General features: G+C 43.9%; 1 protein-coding gene across 1 annotated transcript in view; it reads right to left on the bottom strand.

Annotated features, from left to right (window-relative positions):
* Nucleotides 1–14,575, bottom strand: part of LOC135085167 (uncharacterized) — a 41,989-nt gene extending 27,414 nt beyond the window's left edge. Inside the window, exons 1-6 of the mRNA XM_063979922.1 lie at nucleotides 14,460–14,575; nucleotides 13,396–13,765; nucleotides 11,846–11,978; nucleotides 10,906–11,118; nucleotides 8,471–8,564; nucleotides 5,477–5,592 (exon numbers count right to left, since the gene is read on the bottom strand). Of these exons, the coding sequence (XP_063835992.1) occupies nucleotides 5,477–5,592; nucleotides 8,471–8,564; nucleotides 10,906–11,118; nucleotides 11,846–11,978; nucleotides 13,396–13,484 (645 nt within the window). The 5' untranslated portion in view covers nucleotides 13,485–13,765; nucleotides 14,460–14,575. The remainder of the gene's footprint in view (nucleotides 1–5,476; nucleotides 5,593–8,470; nucleotides 8,565–10,905; nucleotides 11,119–11,845; nucleotides 11,979–13,395; nucleotides 13,766–14,459) is intronic.
* Nucleotides 14,576–15,366: the final 791 nt, after the last annotated feature.

Below are 15,366 nucleotides of genomic sequence, written 5' to 3'. Positions count from 1 at the left end.
CAGCGCGCGAAGGGCAATGACAGCTCGCAAAACACTGACGTATATCAATGTCTCATGGACTTAGCGTAACTTTAAAATAAACGTACTCGGTACATTACGCACACACTTACACGCATTATAAATACATACACGATTTAAGAAAACAACATGGCCGCAATATAGGCAATCAGCTGACAGGTATTTGTGTGTGTGTGTGCGTGTAGTTGTCAGCTGATTGCCTATAAATATGTTGTTTTCTTAAATCTTGTATGTAGGTACCTACTCGGCACAAGTCAGGTAGTTAGTGACGTCACATGAAAATGTTGCCAGAATGAGTACTGACCAAACATTATCTATTTCTTTTTTTTATACATCACCAGGGGTAAGTTAGAAAGAGATAAACAGCTGTTTGTCATTAATTTGTCGAATTTTTGTATAGATCTATATTTCCTCTCCACTATTACCTCCATGTCACAAAAGGCGATACGTTGTTGATCCCTTTCCGAGTTGATTTGCCTGTGTTAGATTAATTATATATTATGTACATACCTGATTGATATTAATATTTCATGTGTCCTATAATTAATATTAGTAACTACACTATTAATTAACTTTCTACACTCGCGAGCAAAACTATGGAATCACTTACATGAAGTTGTTTCCACGCGAACTTGTGTACTAACGAATTTGTTAGTAACAAAAAAAGTGGCAGCATTTTAAAGATTAAACTTTTATCTTTAAATTGATACCAAATTCATTTAAATCACACCAGTATTTAAAAAGATATCCCGGCTGATGTGAAGAAGTAACGAAAAAGACATGTATGAACTGTTTGATACGTCGCGAGTTGCGGCCTATTTACCCCCTATAAAAGCACGCGTTTTCGGATTTTTGCTTTCACACGTTGATTCATACACATCTCCGCTTCTTTTGACACTTTACCTGGGATTCTACACCTTCAGAAGCAGCACAAATCGTTGCACTATTGCAAGAAGGGCTCAGCCAGCGGGCTGTCGCACGTCAGCGCCACATAAGCCAGTCCTGGGTTTCGAAAGTTTTAAGACGCTTTCGGGAGACTGGTGGCTTTATCCCGAGACCAAGTTCTGAACAGCGCCGGCGCACATCGCAGAGGGAAGACCGTTTTTTCATGTCAACCTCTCTATGAAATCGTCATTTGACTGGAATCGATGTCCATCAAGAGCTCAGAAATGTTCGTAAGATAGCTGTTAGCGAGTGGACAGTTCGTCTAAGATATAAGCAATAGAATTTGACTCCAAAAAGGCCTGCCAAAGGCTCGAAACTGACGGCAGGTCACCGATAAGCACCCTTTCAATTTGCTCGTACACATCTCGATGGGAAGGCGAGTAATGGAGGCGAGTTCTGTTCTCCGATGAATGCAAACTGTGTTTGCAGGGCAGCAGTCGAAGAGGTCGGGTTTATAGGCGGCCTGAGGAGCGATTTGTGCAGTGCTGGTTCGCTGAAACAGTGGCTTATGGGGGTGGCTTACTCGACTTAACATCGAGATGTGTACGAGCAAATTGAAAGCGTGCTTATCGGTGACCTGCCGTCAGTTTCGAGCCTGTGGCAGGCCTTTTTGGAGTTAAATTCTATTGCTTATGTCTTAGACAAACTGTCTACTCGCTAACAGCTATCCTACGAACATTTCTGAGCTCTTGATGGACATCGATTCCAGTCAAATGACGATTTCATAGAGAGGTTGACATGAAAAAACGGTCGTCCCTCTGCGATGTGCGCCGGCGCTGTTCAGAACTTGGTCTCGGGATAAAGCCACCAGTCTCCCGAAAGCGTCTTAAAACTTTCGAAACCCAGGACTGGCTTATGTGGCGCTGACGTGCGACAGCCCGCTGGCCGAGCCCTTCTTGAAATAGTGCAACGATTTGTGCTGCTTCTCAAGGTGTAGAATCCCAGGTAAAGTGTCAAAAGAAGCGGAGATGTGTATAAATCAACGTGTGAAAGCAAAAATCCGAAAACGCGTGCTTTTATAGGGGGTAAATAGGCCGCAACTCGCGACGTATCAAACAGTTCATACATGTCTTTTTCGTTACTTCTTCACATCAGCCGGGATATCTTTTTAAATACTGGTGTGATTTAAATAAACTTGGTATCAATTTAAAGATAAAAGTTTAATCTTTAAAATGGTGCCACTTTTTTTGTTCCTAACAAATGCGTTAGTACACAAGATCGCGTGGAAACAACTTCATGTAAGTGATTCCATACTTTTGCTCGCGAGTGTATAACATCACACACACCAAATATCAAACAGCCACCATATTAACTGTCAGATAAAATTAGAACTTCCGTTTGCAAATAAGAATTTATTGTAAGATTTACGGCTTCTGGATAGTGGTTATTAATGTTTCTTAAATATAACTAAATTGATAAATTAATAAGCCAACTGGCTAATATTCAATCAAAAATAAATATTGTAAAATGAGAAGTTCCAACTTCCGGGTCCGTTTTAATATTATTAGTTATAATATATTCGAACTTCCTGTTTATGGAATTTATTGTAAGATATCCAGATTTGGATAATTATTAATATTTATTAAATATTATTAAATGTATAATTAATAAGCCAACTTACTATCCTTTGATCAAAAACAAATATTGTAAAATGAGAAATTCCAACTTCCGGGTCCGTTTAAATATTAATTATATTATCTAACTTCCTGTTTTCTGATTGGTCGTCTTAAGTGACCAATCAGAGTTGAGTAGAGGAAAGGTAGGAGTATGGGTATAAATATATGGAATTCCTCGTTGAAAGGCAGTCTCGATGGATCTTTGAGGTGATGCTGACCAAAGTTAAGTGTACATTGTTTATTGGTACTATTATTGTGCTTGTTGTGTTATTGTATTGTATTATTGTGATATTGTATTAACACCTGGCTATGTGGCTGCGCCAGGGCTATTATTTTGACACCTGGCCAATTGATGGTGACATGCCACGGGGTCGGGTCGGTAGTTTGTTGACCAGTATAAAGAAGGACAATGCTAATAGTTGCTGGTTATGTTATGGTACAAAACCTAAGTCTTAACCTAACCTAAATCTAACTCTTGACCTAACCAAAACCTAAGTCTTAACGTAACCTAACTTAGAACTTGTGTTCTGTGTGTTTGATTATAAATACTGGTTATACAAAATACCGTCAAAATGTTAATAATATATTATAAGACTTAATTACTGCTAGATTATTCATTTTTATGTTGTATCTGGTTGGAAAAGAGGCTGACAAAGGTGACTGAGTTTCTTCCGCCACTTCTTCTCAGCACCAGCCCATGGTGTCCCGAAGTGGTGGTAGGGCAAGCTATATTTGGGACGTGTATAAATGCCCTGGAAAAGGGATTTATACTGAATAAACTATTTGAATTTGAAATTGGATTTTTTAATTTGGAACTTATTAAATTACAGTATTATAGTCCTATATATTTCCATGGTATAATACGATATGATAGGAATATAGCATAAAGTATTTATGCTAGATTTTGCTTACTATTATTCTTCTTTTTGTGGTAACTTTATTAATTAAAGAATCTGCTTTAATACATTAATATTTCCTAATTTACAAATGACTAATGCCCAAAAATCTAACACCTGCTATATGACCTGAGCTATGCTTTAAAGAAATGACCCTTAGTCATCTAAGATTTAATTTTGTATGAAGAAGTTTAATAAACACTTAAAATTGCGTTTATAATGCTATCAATTAGACATACGTGCCAAAAACTTTTCCTGACAGCACGTTTTTTTTCTAGCGCGATGATTTCTGCAATGTACCGGTGACCGGTGTATGGCCGCGCATTTACGTAATTTTTTGGAAGTCACTACTTTTTAAATTACATTTTTATTTAGGTAGAACTGTTGCTTAGGCATTAAAGATTGCAACAAAACTAGCGCGGGATGGCTACTGCCTTCTGTGAATACAATACTTTGTATTCGAATTTTACGCATGTGTTTATGGCAGCTCAGTGAAATGGACGAAAACCGAAGTTAGATAGAAAACCAGCACAATGACCCTACTTTCAAAAATTAATATTGCGATTTTATAAATCACTTAAACAACTTTATATTAATTTGCGGTACGAAGTACGCCGGGACAGCTCGTAAAACAAATTCATTATTTACATATTATTACTAATTTATCAACTTTGTTCATTGTTAGTTCATTAGTTGTTCGTGTTTCGTTTGGGTTAGACCAAGAGCCGAATGCAAAAAATAAATACCCTAAATACCGTATCAAAATCTGTTGCATAGTTTTAAAGATCTAAGCATACATAGGGACAGACAGACAGGAAAGCGACTTTTTTTTATAATTATTACGTAGTGATGATGGGCATATAGACCAAATAAAGACATTTTGATTTAAGGGGGGGACATCGTAAGAGCCATTCACATTTTTATCAGAAAGTTAATAAATTAATATATTTAGGTTTTTGAAATCTAAAACAGCCAGGAAATCAAAGAGGCAAACATGATACCTTTGTGATTTTATAGGAATTTTATTGTAAAACACGGTCATATTAAACTTTTATAAAAATCCAGAGGTAAAATGTTTTTTTCGAGAAAAATTTTTTCTAATCGTGTTTTCGAAAATATCATCCAATCACACATACGTTCTGTAATACATAATATTGAAAACAGTGCGAAATATCGTCAATTGCTTTGAAAATGTTTGTTTATGTAATAAAATTTGGTTTGAAATACCTACTGAATTGAATTTTTATTTCTTACTAGCTTTTTGGCTTCGCCCACGTGAAATAAATTGTCACAGTTATGTGTGTTATAAAATATTTAGGTGCTAGCTCTTACACTATATAACTGGCGGCCGCATGTAGCTGCGCGTTGCCGCGAAGAGCAGTGAATGCAAGTGTGGTGCGCTAGATGGCGACACAGTAGCTTCTTGTAGCAGTCAGCCCTATGGCATCAAGACAGTACCGATCACTGACGTATGTCAACAAAACGGTGCTCGACTCTTAAGACAAGCTAAATTGCACCATATTGTTGATGACATTGAGCATACATTTTTTTGAATACCTTCGCGAAGAAGAACTTCTGTACGTAGTACTTATTATTATTCTGTGGTCGAACGAACTTCAGCTGTTTTGACAAATCCGTATCGCGGTGTCGTTTTGATAGCTAGTTCAAACGAAGATGTAACGTAATCGTAACGCAACTGCGCCTCAGTGTAAAAGCTGACAGAAATCTACTTTATCTCACACGCTAGTCAAACGCATCACGCATATTTGCTTTTTTAGTTAAAAAAATAAGGTGTTCACTTTTTAGCCGTTATTAGGCGCTAGTGTAGCTGTTTTTATGTAAAAAAGCTGATTTTTATGTAAAATAATGATTTTTATTTCATGATCATAATCCCAGGATGACGGGATTGTATGTAGCCAATACCGTAATCCCGGGATTAAATGTTTTAATCATTTTTTTTTTGTCCGGGATCGATTGGAAATACATACTGTGTTGTCTTACCTGAGCATCGAAGCCGAGTATCTCGTGGCTGAGCGAGGAAGTGCGACCGCTCTTGACTTCGTGCAAGTGCCGGAACATGTTCAGACGAGCACTGCCTCGGCCGTTGTCCAATTCACCTGATTAAGAAGAAATAATTACATAAAACAAGTTCAAAATTAGGCTAGTTACTAGTCTGGTCTGTGAGCAGTGTGAGCACGTAGAATTTTGTCCAATGACCCCAAGCTACCCATCCTTTTCGCTCGCGCGTAATTATGTTGCTGTCGCGCTCGCACACTCACTGCGGGCGCCCGTCGCACAGTCGCGACAGCAATATAATTACGCGCGAGCGATAAGGATGGGTAGCTTGGGGTCATTGGACAAAATTCTACGTGATTACAGACCGGGCTTTAGCATGACACAAAAGAAAACATCGCAAAGGCGCACGTATCTAAGATTTTTTTTATAAATTACTAGCTGACCCGGCGAACTTTGTTCCGCCTTAATGGCAATAAATAAGCAGACATTTTTTTTAATTTCGAACGGGATAAAAAGTATCCTATGTCCTTCTTCTGGCTCTAAACTACCTCCCTGACAATTTTCAGCTAAATCGGTTCAGCCGTTCTTGAGTTATAAGTGGTGTAACTAACACGACTTTCTTTTATATACAGTGTGAGTCACGTTAAAGTGTACATATGAAAATAGATGAAACTAGACCTATTTTTATCGACAAAAAAGAAGTCAAAAAATTTTTGAGATTTTTTTTTAATTTTTTATAGAATTTTTTTTCTTCCAATTACTTATTGTAAAGAAAACGTAATAACTTTTAAACTAAGCGGCATATCCTGATAAAATAAAAACAGTAATAATGCTAAATAACAGGCGATACTAAAAAAATACATAAAATACACAAAAAAGGCCAACAAATAATAAAAAATGATACTTTTGGAAAAAAATCTGCTTTAAAATTTGTGTTTTTTTGGTTATTTGATAAAATTCTCCAAAAAATGCCCCTATAACCGGTGGTTTTTATTACTTTGTATTATTCTCTATCGTATTATCTTTGTAAAACCAAAAATCGCATGTCTCTATCCCTATCACAACATTTGCTATGATCGTTTGAACAAAGGCCTGCCACCACATTATTCTCCGCTACAGTTAGAGACAATTTTAATTTTAACTAAAATGCTTATTTTACTTCGAAATGTTTTGTTTTTATTTGAAATCTAACTTGTCTTTATCAAAATAACAAATCTAGAGCCATTTTCAGTTTCGTTGTTAACGAAGCGTTGAATAGCGCGCCCGGAGAGGCTTAGTTCAAACGATCATTGCACACGTTGTGATAGGGATAGAGACATGCGATTTTTGGTTTTACGAAGGTAATACGATAGAAAATAATACAAAGTAATAAAAACCACCGGTTATAGGGGCATTTTTTGGAGAAATTTATCAAATAACCAAAAAAAACACGAATTTAAAAGCAGATTTTTTTCAAAAAGTATCTTTTTTTATTATTTGTTGGCCTTTTTTATGTATTTTATGTATTTTTTTAGTATTGCCTGTTATTTAGCATTACTACTGTTTTTATTTTATCAGGATATACCTCTTAGTTTTAAAGTTATTACGTTATCTTTACAATAAGTAATTGGAAGAAAAAAAAATCTATAAAAAATTAAAAAAAAATCTCAAAAAATTTTTGACCTCTTTTTTGTCGATAAAAATAGGTCTAGTTTCATCTATTTTCATATGTACACTTTAACGTGACTCACACTGTATATAAGATTGTTAGGTACTATACACTCAAGTTAGCAGCCCTGAAAACCCTGAAAAGCAGCAAAAATAGCAAAATTTTGGTAGTTAATACACATAATTTATAATTTGCTCTAATTCTGAAGCTTAAGTGGCAATGGGCAGGGCACATAGTACGAAGAACTGACGGCCGATGGGGCAGCAAGGTTCTGGAGTGGAGGCCACTTATTTGCAAGGAGGTTTACCCACAAAGTGTACAGATGACCTCATAAAGATAGCAGGAAGGCGCTGTAAGCAGGCCGCTACCAACCGGGCGATGTGGCAATCATTGGGGGAGGCTTATGTTCAGCAGTGGACGTCCTGTGGCTGAAATGATGATGATGAATGTAGGATTTTAATAATGAAAGAATTTTTCAAACCAGTCTTGTAGTTTCGGAGTCTATTCAATGCAAACAAACAATGAAATCTCTCCTCTATTATGAAGATAACGTACTGTATCCGGTTTATGACTGTAGTAATAGTAATAGTGTAGACCCGGTTTCCATCAAAGCGGATCAGAGCGGAGAAGTGTCATCTTCTCCGCTCCGCACAGCTCCGCTGTCACTGTCAAATTTTACAAAAAATAGTCCGCCCGACACTTTTCCGCTCAGGGGGCGTAGTGTGAGTTTACTTCAAACGTATTCGATGTCGACTGCGTAAAAAGTGACACTAAATTTATACAGGGTGTTAGGTAAATGGGTATATGAGCCGACACTAGCCCATGTTAACATGGTCATATAAATGGTATGGTGAAGTCAGAAATGTTTATATCATCATTTTAATTTTTTTAATTTTCATACAAAATAAATTTTATAAAATCCGATTTGTATGAAAAAAATTAAAAATTAAAATAAAAAAATAAAATTCATTTATTTTTGCAAATAGGCTTTAAAAAAGCGCTTTTACACGTCCCAATATTAACCCTACCACTGCTTCGGGACAATAAATGGGCCAGTGCTGAGAAGAAGCAGCGCAAGAAACTCAGTCACTATTAAAATTTAAATTATTAAAATGTAGATATCAATTTTCTGACTTCACCATACCATTTATATGACCATGTTAACATGGGCTAGTGTCGGCTCATATACCCATTTACCTAACACCCTGTATACAGCGCCTCTAGGGTAAAGTTTTCAAGACTTCATATATTTTTTTTAACGCGTTCGCTAGAGAGGACGACTGATGTAACTCACACTAAGCAATCTGCTCTGCAACCAAAAGGTCTCTTACCCTGAGTTAGCACTCCTACGAGGGTAGACTTGCCGGCTTCGTTCGCTCCCATTACTGCTACTCTTAGTTCCACGCTTTGTTGTGTGTCCGCTAGCTGCAATAAACGTTTAAATAAATATAAATAAATATCCTTGGACATTTTACACTGCGCCGCTAGCCCCAAACTAAGCAAAGCTTGTACTATGGGTACTAGACAACGGATATAAACATACTTAAATACTTTTTTTTTGTAAATACATACATATTATACATAGAAAACACCCAGTCAAATACAAACAAATATGTTCATGCACACAAATGTTTGTACTGTGCGGGAATCGAACCCGCTACCTCCGGAATAGTAGTTCGTTTCGAACCACTACACCAAACGGCCGACGTATTCGCAAATAAACTTGATTTCATTCATTTTCATAGGTAGGTGATAGAAAATAATTTATTATTCCGCTTCGTTACTTAGCTACGTTCTTCGCTACTGTCTCCGCTCCTCTTCTGTCTCCACTCCGCTTCCGTCTCCACTCCGCTAGTCTCTGCTCCACCACTTGTTTTCACTCCACTCCGCTCCACTACCATTCTCCGCTGTGCTACTTAGCTACATTCTCCGCTTCATTACCAAGCTACTTTTTCCGCTCCGTTGCCTAGCTTATTTTTCCGCTCCACTATCTAACTACTTTCTCCGCTCCGCTTCTATCTACTCCTTCTCCGCTCCGCTAGTTTTCTCTCCGCTATCTAGCTCCTATCTCCGCCACCTGTCTCCGCTCTACTATATAATTACTTTACCCACTCCGCTAGTCTCCGCTCCCCCACCGGTCTCCACTCCGCTATCTAGTTAATTTCTCCACTCCGCTCCTATCTCCGCCACCTGTCTCCGCTCCGCTAGTCTCCACTCCGCTCTAGTGTCTCCGCTCCGCCACCAGTTTCCGCTCCACCACCAGTCTCCGCTCCGTTACCTAGCTACTTTTTGCGCTCCGCTACTTAGGTACTTTCTCCACTTCGTTACCAAGCTACTTTCTCCGCTCCGTTACCTTGCTTATTTCTCCGCTCCGCTTTCTAGTTTCTTTATCCACTCCGCTCCTATCTCCGCCACCTAGCTACTGTCTCCGCTCCGCTCTAGTGTCTCCGCTCCGCCACCAGTCTCCGCTCCGTTTACCTAGCTACTTTTTGCGCTCCGCTACTTAGCTACTGTCTCCGCTCCACTCCGCTGTTATCTAGTTACTTTCTCCGCCACTTGTCTCCGCTCCGCTATCTAGTAACTTTCTCCGCTCCACTTCTATCTCCGCCACTTGTCTCCGCTCCGCTACCTGTCTCCGCTCCACTACCTGTCTCCGCTCCGCTACCTAGCTACTGTCTCCGCTCCGCTCTAGTCTATCCGCTCCGCCACCAGTCTCCACTCCGCTACCTAGCTACTGTCTCCGCTCCGCTAGTCTCCGCTCCGCTCTAGTGTCTCCGCTCCGCTATCTCCGCTCCGCTCACCTTCCTGACGTAGACCTCGGCGACGGCGCGGTGCGGCGCCACGCGTCTCGCCGTCACGTGCGTCAGAGTCGCGTCCAGTGTGGCCGCCATCTTGCGGAGAGAGTGCAGCGAGGCCCTGAGGGCTCGCAGTCTCACGCCTGTACACAGCCAGCTGGCTCCGGATACTGTCTCCGCTCCGCTAGTCTCCGCTCCGCTAGTCTCCACTCCGCTAGTCTCCGCTCCGCTCTAGTGTCTCCGCTCCGCTCTAGTGTCTCCACTCCGCTACCTGTCTCCGCCCCGCTATCTAGCTACTGTCTCCGCTCCGCTCAAGTGTCTCCGCTCCACTACCTAGCTACTGTCTCCGCTCCGCTCGTCTCCGCTCTAGTGTCTCCGCTCCGCTCCGCTCAAGTGTCTCCACTCCGCTACCTAGCTACTCTCTCCGCTCCGATCCACTATCTACTTACTTTCTCCGCTCTCCGCTCCGCTATCTAGCTACTCTCTCCTCTCCGCTAGCCTCCGCTCCGCTCCGCTCACCTTCCTGACGTAGACCTCGGCCACGGCGCGGTGCGGCGCCACGCGTCTCGCCGTCACGTGCGTCAGAGTCGCGTCCAGTGTGGCCGCCATCTTGCGGAGAGAGTGCAGCGAGGCCCTGAGGGCTCGCAGTCTCACGCCTGTACACAGCCAGCTGGCTCCGCTCCGCTAGTCTCCGCTTCGCTCAAGTGTCTTCGCTCCGCTACCTAGCTACTCTCTCCGTTCCGCTCGTCTCCGCTCCGCTCCGCTCTAGTGTCTCCGCTCCACTCTAGTGTCTCCGCTCCGCTACCTAGCTACTGTCTCCGCTCCACTCCGCTATCTAGTTACTTTCTCCGCTCCGCTCCGCTATCTAGTTACTTTCTCCGCTCCTATCTGCACCACCTGTCTCCGCCCTGCTATTTAGTTACTATCTCCGCTCCGCTACCTAGCAACATTCTCCGCTCCGCTCCGCTCACCTTCCTGACGTAGACCTCGGCCACGGCGCGGTGCGGCGCCACGCGTCTCGCCGTCACGTGCGTCAGAGTCGCGTCCAGTGTGGCCGCCATCTTGCGGAGAGAGTGCAGCGAGGCCCTAAGGGCTCTCGCTCGGAGTCCTCGAAGCGCTCCGCAATCTCGAACGCCTAATACGTAGACTGCGCTACCGCCGCCGGAGCGGAGACGCCATTTTAGCTGCAAGAAAAAACATTAACTCCCATAACTGGTGTAAAGATGATTTTTTCATTGTTTTTAGACTCTATTGTTGTTACCTGACTAAAATTCGAAATATGGTGGCACTAGCGGCCGCCCGCGACTTCGTACGCGTGGATCCCGTTTGACCCGTTAGGGGTTGAATTTTGCAAAATCCCGTCGTAGTGAGCACCTACGTTCTAAAAGGAACCCTCATGCAAAATTTTCGACTCCTAGCACTTGTAGTTTGACAAAGGTGACGGGGTCATTTAACGGCTTTTACCCGTGGTCCCCCCAACATGTCCCCCTGGTGGGTCTACGGGTAATTTTTTTTACCCGTTGTCCCACCGTTCTGAACAGTGTTTGCCAGTGGGTCTACGGGTAATTTATTTTAACCATGGTCCCACCGCACTAAGTGGCAAACATTGCATGTCACCGGGGACATGTTGGGGGGACCACGGGTAAAAGCCGATTTAAAGACTAGGAATTGATGGTGAAAACGGGCAAGAGTTTTTTCCGCCACTTCTCAGCACCAGCCCATGTGTTGTCCCGAAGTGGTGGTAGGGCAAGCTATTTGGAACGTGTATAAGCGCCCTGGAATAAACTTGACTACCGTAGGCGCTGGATGCAGGCCGCTAATAACCGGGCGATTTGAAAATTATTGGAGGAGGCCTATGTTCAGCAGCTGTGGACGTCCTGTGGCTGAAATGATGATGATGAACTCGCGTACCTGCGTCACCAAATGCTGGAACCTTCTCTCGCACGGCGCTACGAGCTGTAGTTTGTACTCCACGTTCCCGAAGCGAGGCTCTGGTGGTAGACTGCCGTACACTTCCTCGCTTGAATCGTCAGGTTCTGAGGACCTAAAGAGATAAACGTGAATTGAATACAGGTGTCCCAAAATTGGTACGTCACACTGACACTGTCAAAGTGTGGGTGTTGCCAGTGACGGTATATGGATCTGAAACGTGGCCGCTTACTATGGGCCTCATAAGAAGGCTCAAGGTCACCCAAAGGGCGATGGAGCGGGCTATGCTCGGAGTTTCCCTGCGTGATCAAATCAGAAATGAGGAGATCCGCAGGAGAACCAAAGTGACCGACATAGCTCGCAGAATTGCTAAAATCAAGAGGGCACATAGCTCGTAGAGACGATGGCCGTTAGGGCAGAAAAGTTCTCGAGTGGCGACCACGGTCTGGAAGACGTAGCGTGGGCAGGCCTCCTACTAGGTAGACCGACGATCTGGTGAAGGTCGCGGGAAGAGCCTGGATGCGGGCAGCGCAGGACCGTTCAATGTGGAAAGCCTTGGGGGAAGCCTTTGTCCAGCAGTGGACGTCATTTGGCTGAAACGAACGAACGAACTGACACTGTAGCTGGGCCGACGCATCGAACAAGTCTAAAATGTCCACAGAAAAGTTGCATAACTTTTGAGATATGACAAGTTTTAGTTATTAATATCCAAATAGACTAAGAGCTAGTAAACGCCAGACCTACGTCATTTTATAAAAGATGAGAGTTGTCAGCGTATGCTCTCAATTATAGGTTGGAATGTTGGTGCATTATGAAGTTTGGGTCATCGTGGCTTTGGCAGAGACGCTCAAAAAATTGTCTGGCAAGGAGTTGAGGAGGAAACTTCTAATCATTGCCCAAATACTATACATAAAAAGCATACAAATCTGAATTCTCTGTCACGTCATAAGGGGCCGTTCAAGTATTACGTAAGCACCAAGGGGGGGTGGGGGAATCTCTGTTTTGCTTATTTTGGATGACATGGGGGGTAGGAGGGTCTAGATGATGATTACGTCATCGTTAGTTATTTACATTTTTTCGGGGATTCCCGCAAATAATACATATGCGTAGGCACTCGCTTTGAGAACTGATTAGGGGAATTACCGCACATTAGGGAAATTACCGTGCGTAAAAAATGGTAAGAAATCTGCTTACGTAATACTTGAACGGCCCCTAATACGTCAATGTCACCCCTCCCGTGCCGCTCCCATACCTCAGGCACTGACCCGTTTATTACGCTAGGACTAAAGTCCGGTCGCCGAGCACGTAGAATTTCGTCCAATGACCCCAAGCTACCCATCCTTATCGCTCGCGCCTAATTATATTGCTGTCGCGACTGTGCGACGGGCGCCCGCAGTGAGTGTGCGAGCGCGACAGCAATATAATTACGCGCGAGTGATAAGGATGGGTAGCTTGGGGTCATTGGACGAAATTCTACGTGCTCGGCGACCGGGCTTTAGACCTATAATATTCTTTAAAAAAAATGCACTCACGTGTCATCAAACGAGTCCTCCAAGTCATCAGAACTATAAAAGAAGTCATTCTCCAACTCCTCCGTATTGAAATCTCCAGCCAAATACATGTCATCTTTCAGCCCCACTTTTTCTAACTTATCTATCACCTTATAGACGGTTTTGTCATAGTCTTCTTTCTTATTACTTTTGTCAGTTAGATCATTGACGTTTTTTCCGATATTTTCGTCGCAAATTTTAGAAACTGAGGATTGGTTGTTCCAGCTAGTAGGGTTTGGGTCTTCGGTCCAAGCTTGGGAAGAAGGCAGGTCTTTCGCTGGAGATATTTTGTTCTTTTTCCGTCGATTCTTGCGGCCGGAGTTGCGCCTTTTGGGCTTCTTGTCGTCTTTGTCTGGAAAGAGCGGGTTTAAATTAGTTTTGGTTTAAAGGATTTGTTTTTCCATTGTTTTGTTTGATTTGATTTGTGTTTTAATTTGATTCCTCTGGGAGGGGGTGTCTTTATTGTGGATAATGCGGCCTAGGTGGACCGACGACCTTACGGCCTAGGTGGACCGACGACCTTGCGGCCTCGATGGACCGACGACCTTGCAGCCTAGGTGGACCGACGACCTTGCGATCTCGGTGGATCGACGACCCAAGACGATTCTTCTGGGAGTCTCGTTCTTGAGGCTTATGCGGCCTCGATGGACCGACGACCTTGCGGCCTCGGTGGACCGAAGACCTGGCGGGAATCACCTGGATGCGGGCAGCGCAGGACCATTCTGGGAGGGTCTCGCGTTCTTGTGACTTTCTGCGGCCTAGGTAGACCGACGACCTTGCGGCCTCGATGGACCGACGACCTGGCGGGAAGCACCTGGATACGGGGAGCGTAGGACCGGTCGTTATGGGGAGGCCTTTGTCCAACAATTGACATCACAAGCTTGAAACGAGTGTGCCAATTGATGTCATCTTGGTTTTCCTTATATATACTTTTCAGGGAAAAAAAACACTAATACCGCGATGCAGGTTTGTAGGCGCCGTAGCGTATTCCATAGTAACTCATGAGTCAGCGCCATCTATTAGGTGACTATAGAGCTATCTCCTACCTTCATCCTTCTTGTTGACCTCGATGTAGCTCTCGATATAGCTGCCATCCTTCACCAGCAGATCAGTGCTGAGCTCAGGCTCGCAGAGGAAAGACGATTCCTCTGGGAGCGTCTCGTTCTTGAGGCTTATGCGGCCTAGGTGGACCGACGACCTTGCGGCCTCGATGGACCGACGACCTTGCCAGCCTTGGTGGACCGACGACCTGGCGGGAAGTACCTGAATGCGGGCAGCGCAGGACCATTCTGGGAGGGTCTCGTTCATGTGACTTCTGCGTCCTAGGTGGACCGACGACCCTGCGGCTTCAGTGGACCGACGACCCTGCGGCTTCAGTGGACCGACGACCTGGCGGGAAGCACCTGGATATGGAAAGCGCATGACCGGTAGTTATGGGGAGGCCTTTGTCCAGCAGTGGACAGCACTAGCTTGAAACGATAGTACCAATTGATTCTTTTTTTTTTTTTTTTTTTTTGAAGGGACGCGCGCTGGTAGCTTGAGGAGCTTTTCCAGCTTCACCGGGCAGAGTGGCGAGTACAGAAGGTACTCTAGCCGTTTGGCGATCGCCGGTGCGCGTACCGACGAGGCCGAGTGTGGGCTTCGCGTAGCGAAGCCCAGGCTCGTCCGCGTCGGTCGCAGACCGACGTTCGCGATCGGGCCGTATCGAGCGCATAAGGCGCCCGATCAGTGGCGAACCCAACTAGAGGGTTGCCCACCGCGGTGTTGGACCAAAGTCCAGCCTACGGCGGGCTCACTCTAGTGGGCCCGATCGAGGGGACTACGGACGCGGCCTGAGGGCGCCACGGTAGGCTCGGACCTCGGCTCAGGCCGTGTCCGGGGGACGGATAGGGGGCTCAGGCCGTGTCCGGGGGACGGATAGGGGACCAATTGATGCCATCTTGGTTTTCCTTA

Source organism: Ostrinia nubilalis, chromosome 28 (genome assembly GCF_963855985.1).
Source record: "Ostrinia nubilalis chromosome 28, ilOstNubi1.1, whole genome shotgun sequence".
In the NCBI taxonomy this organism is placed as follows: Eukaryota; Metazoa; Arthropoda; class Insecta; order Lepidoptera; family Crambidae; genus Ostrinia; species Ostrinia nubilalis.
This window is presented reverse-complemented; position numbering and strand designations above follow the sequence as displayed.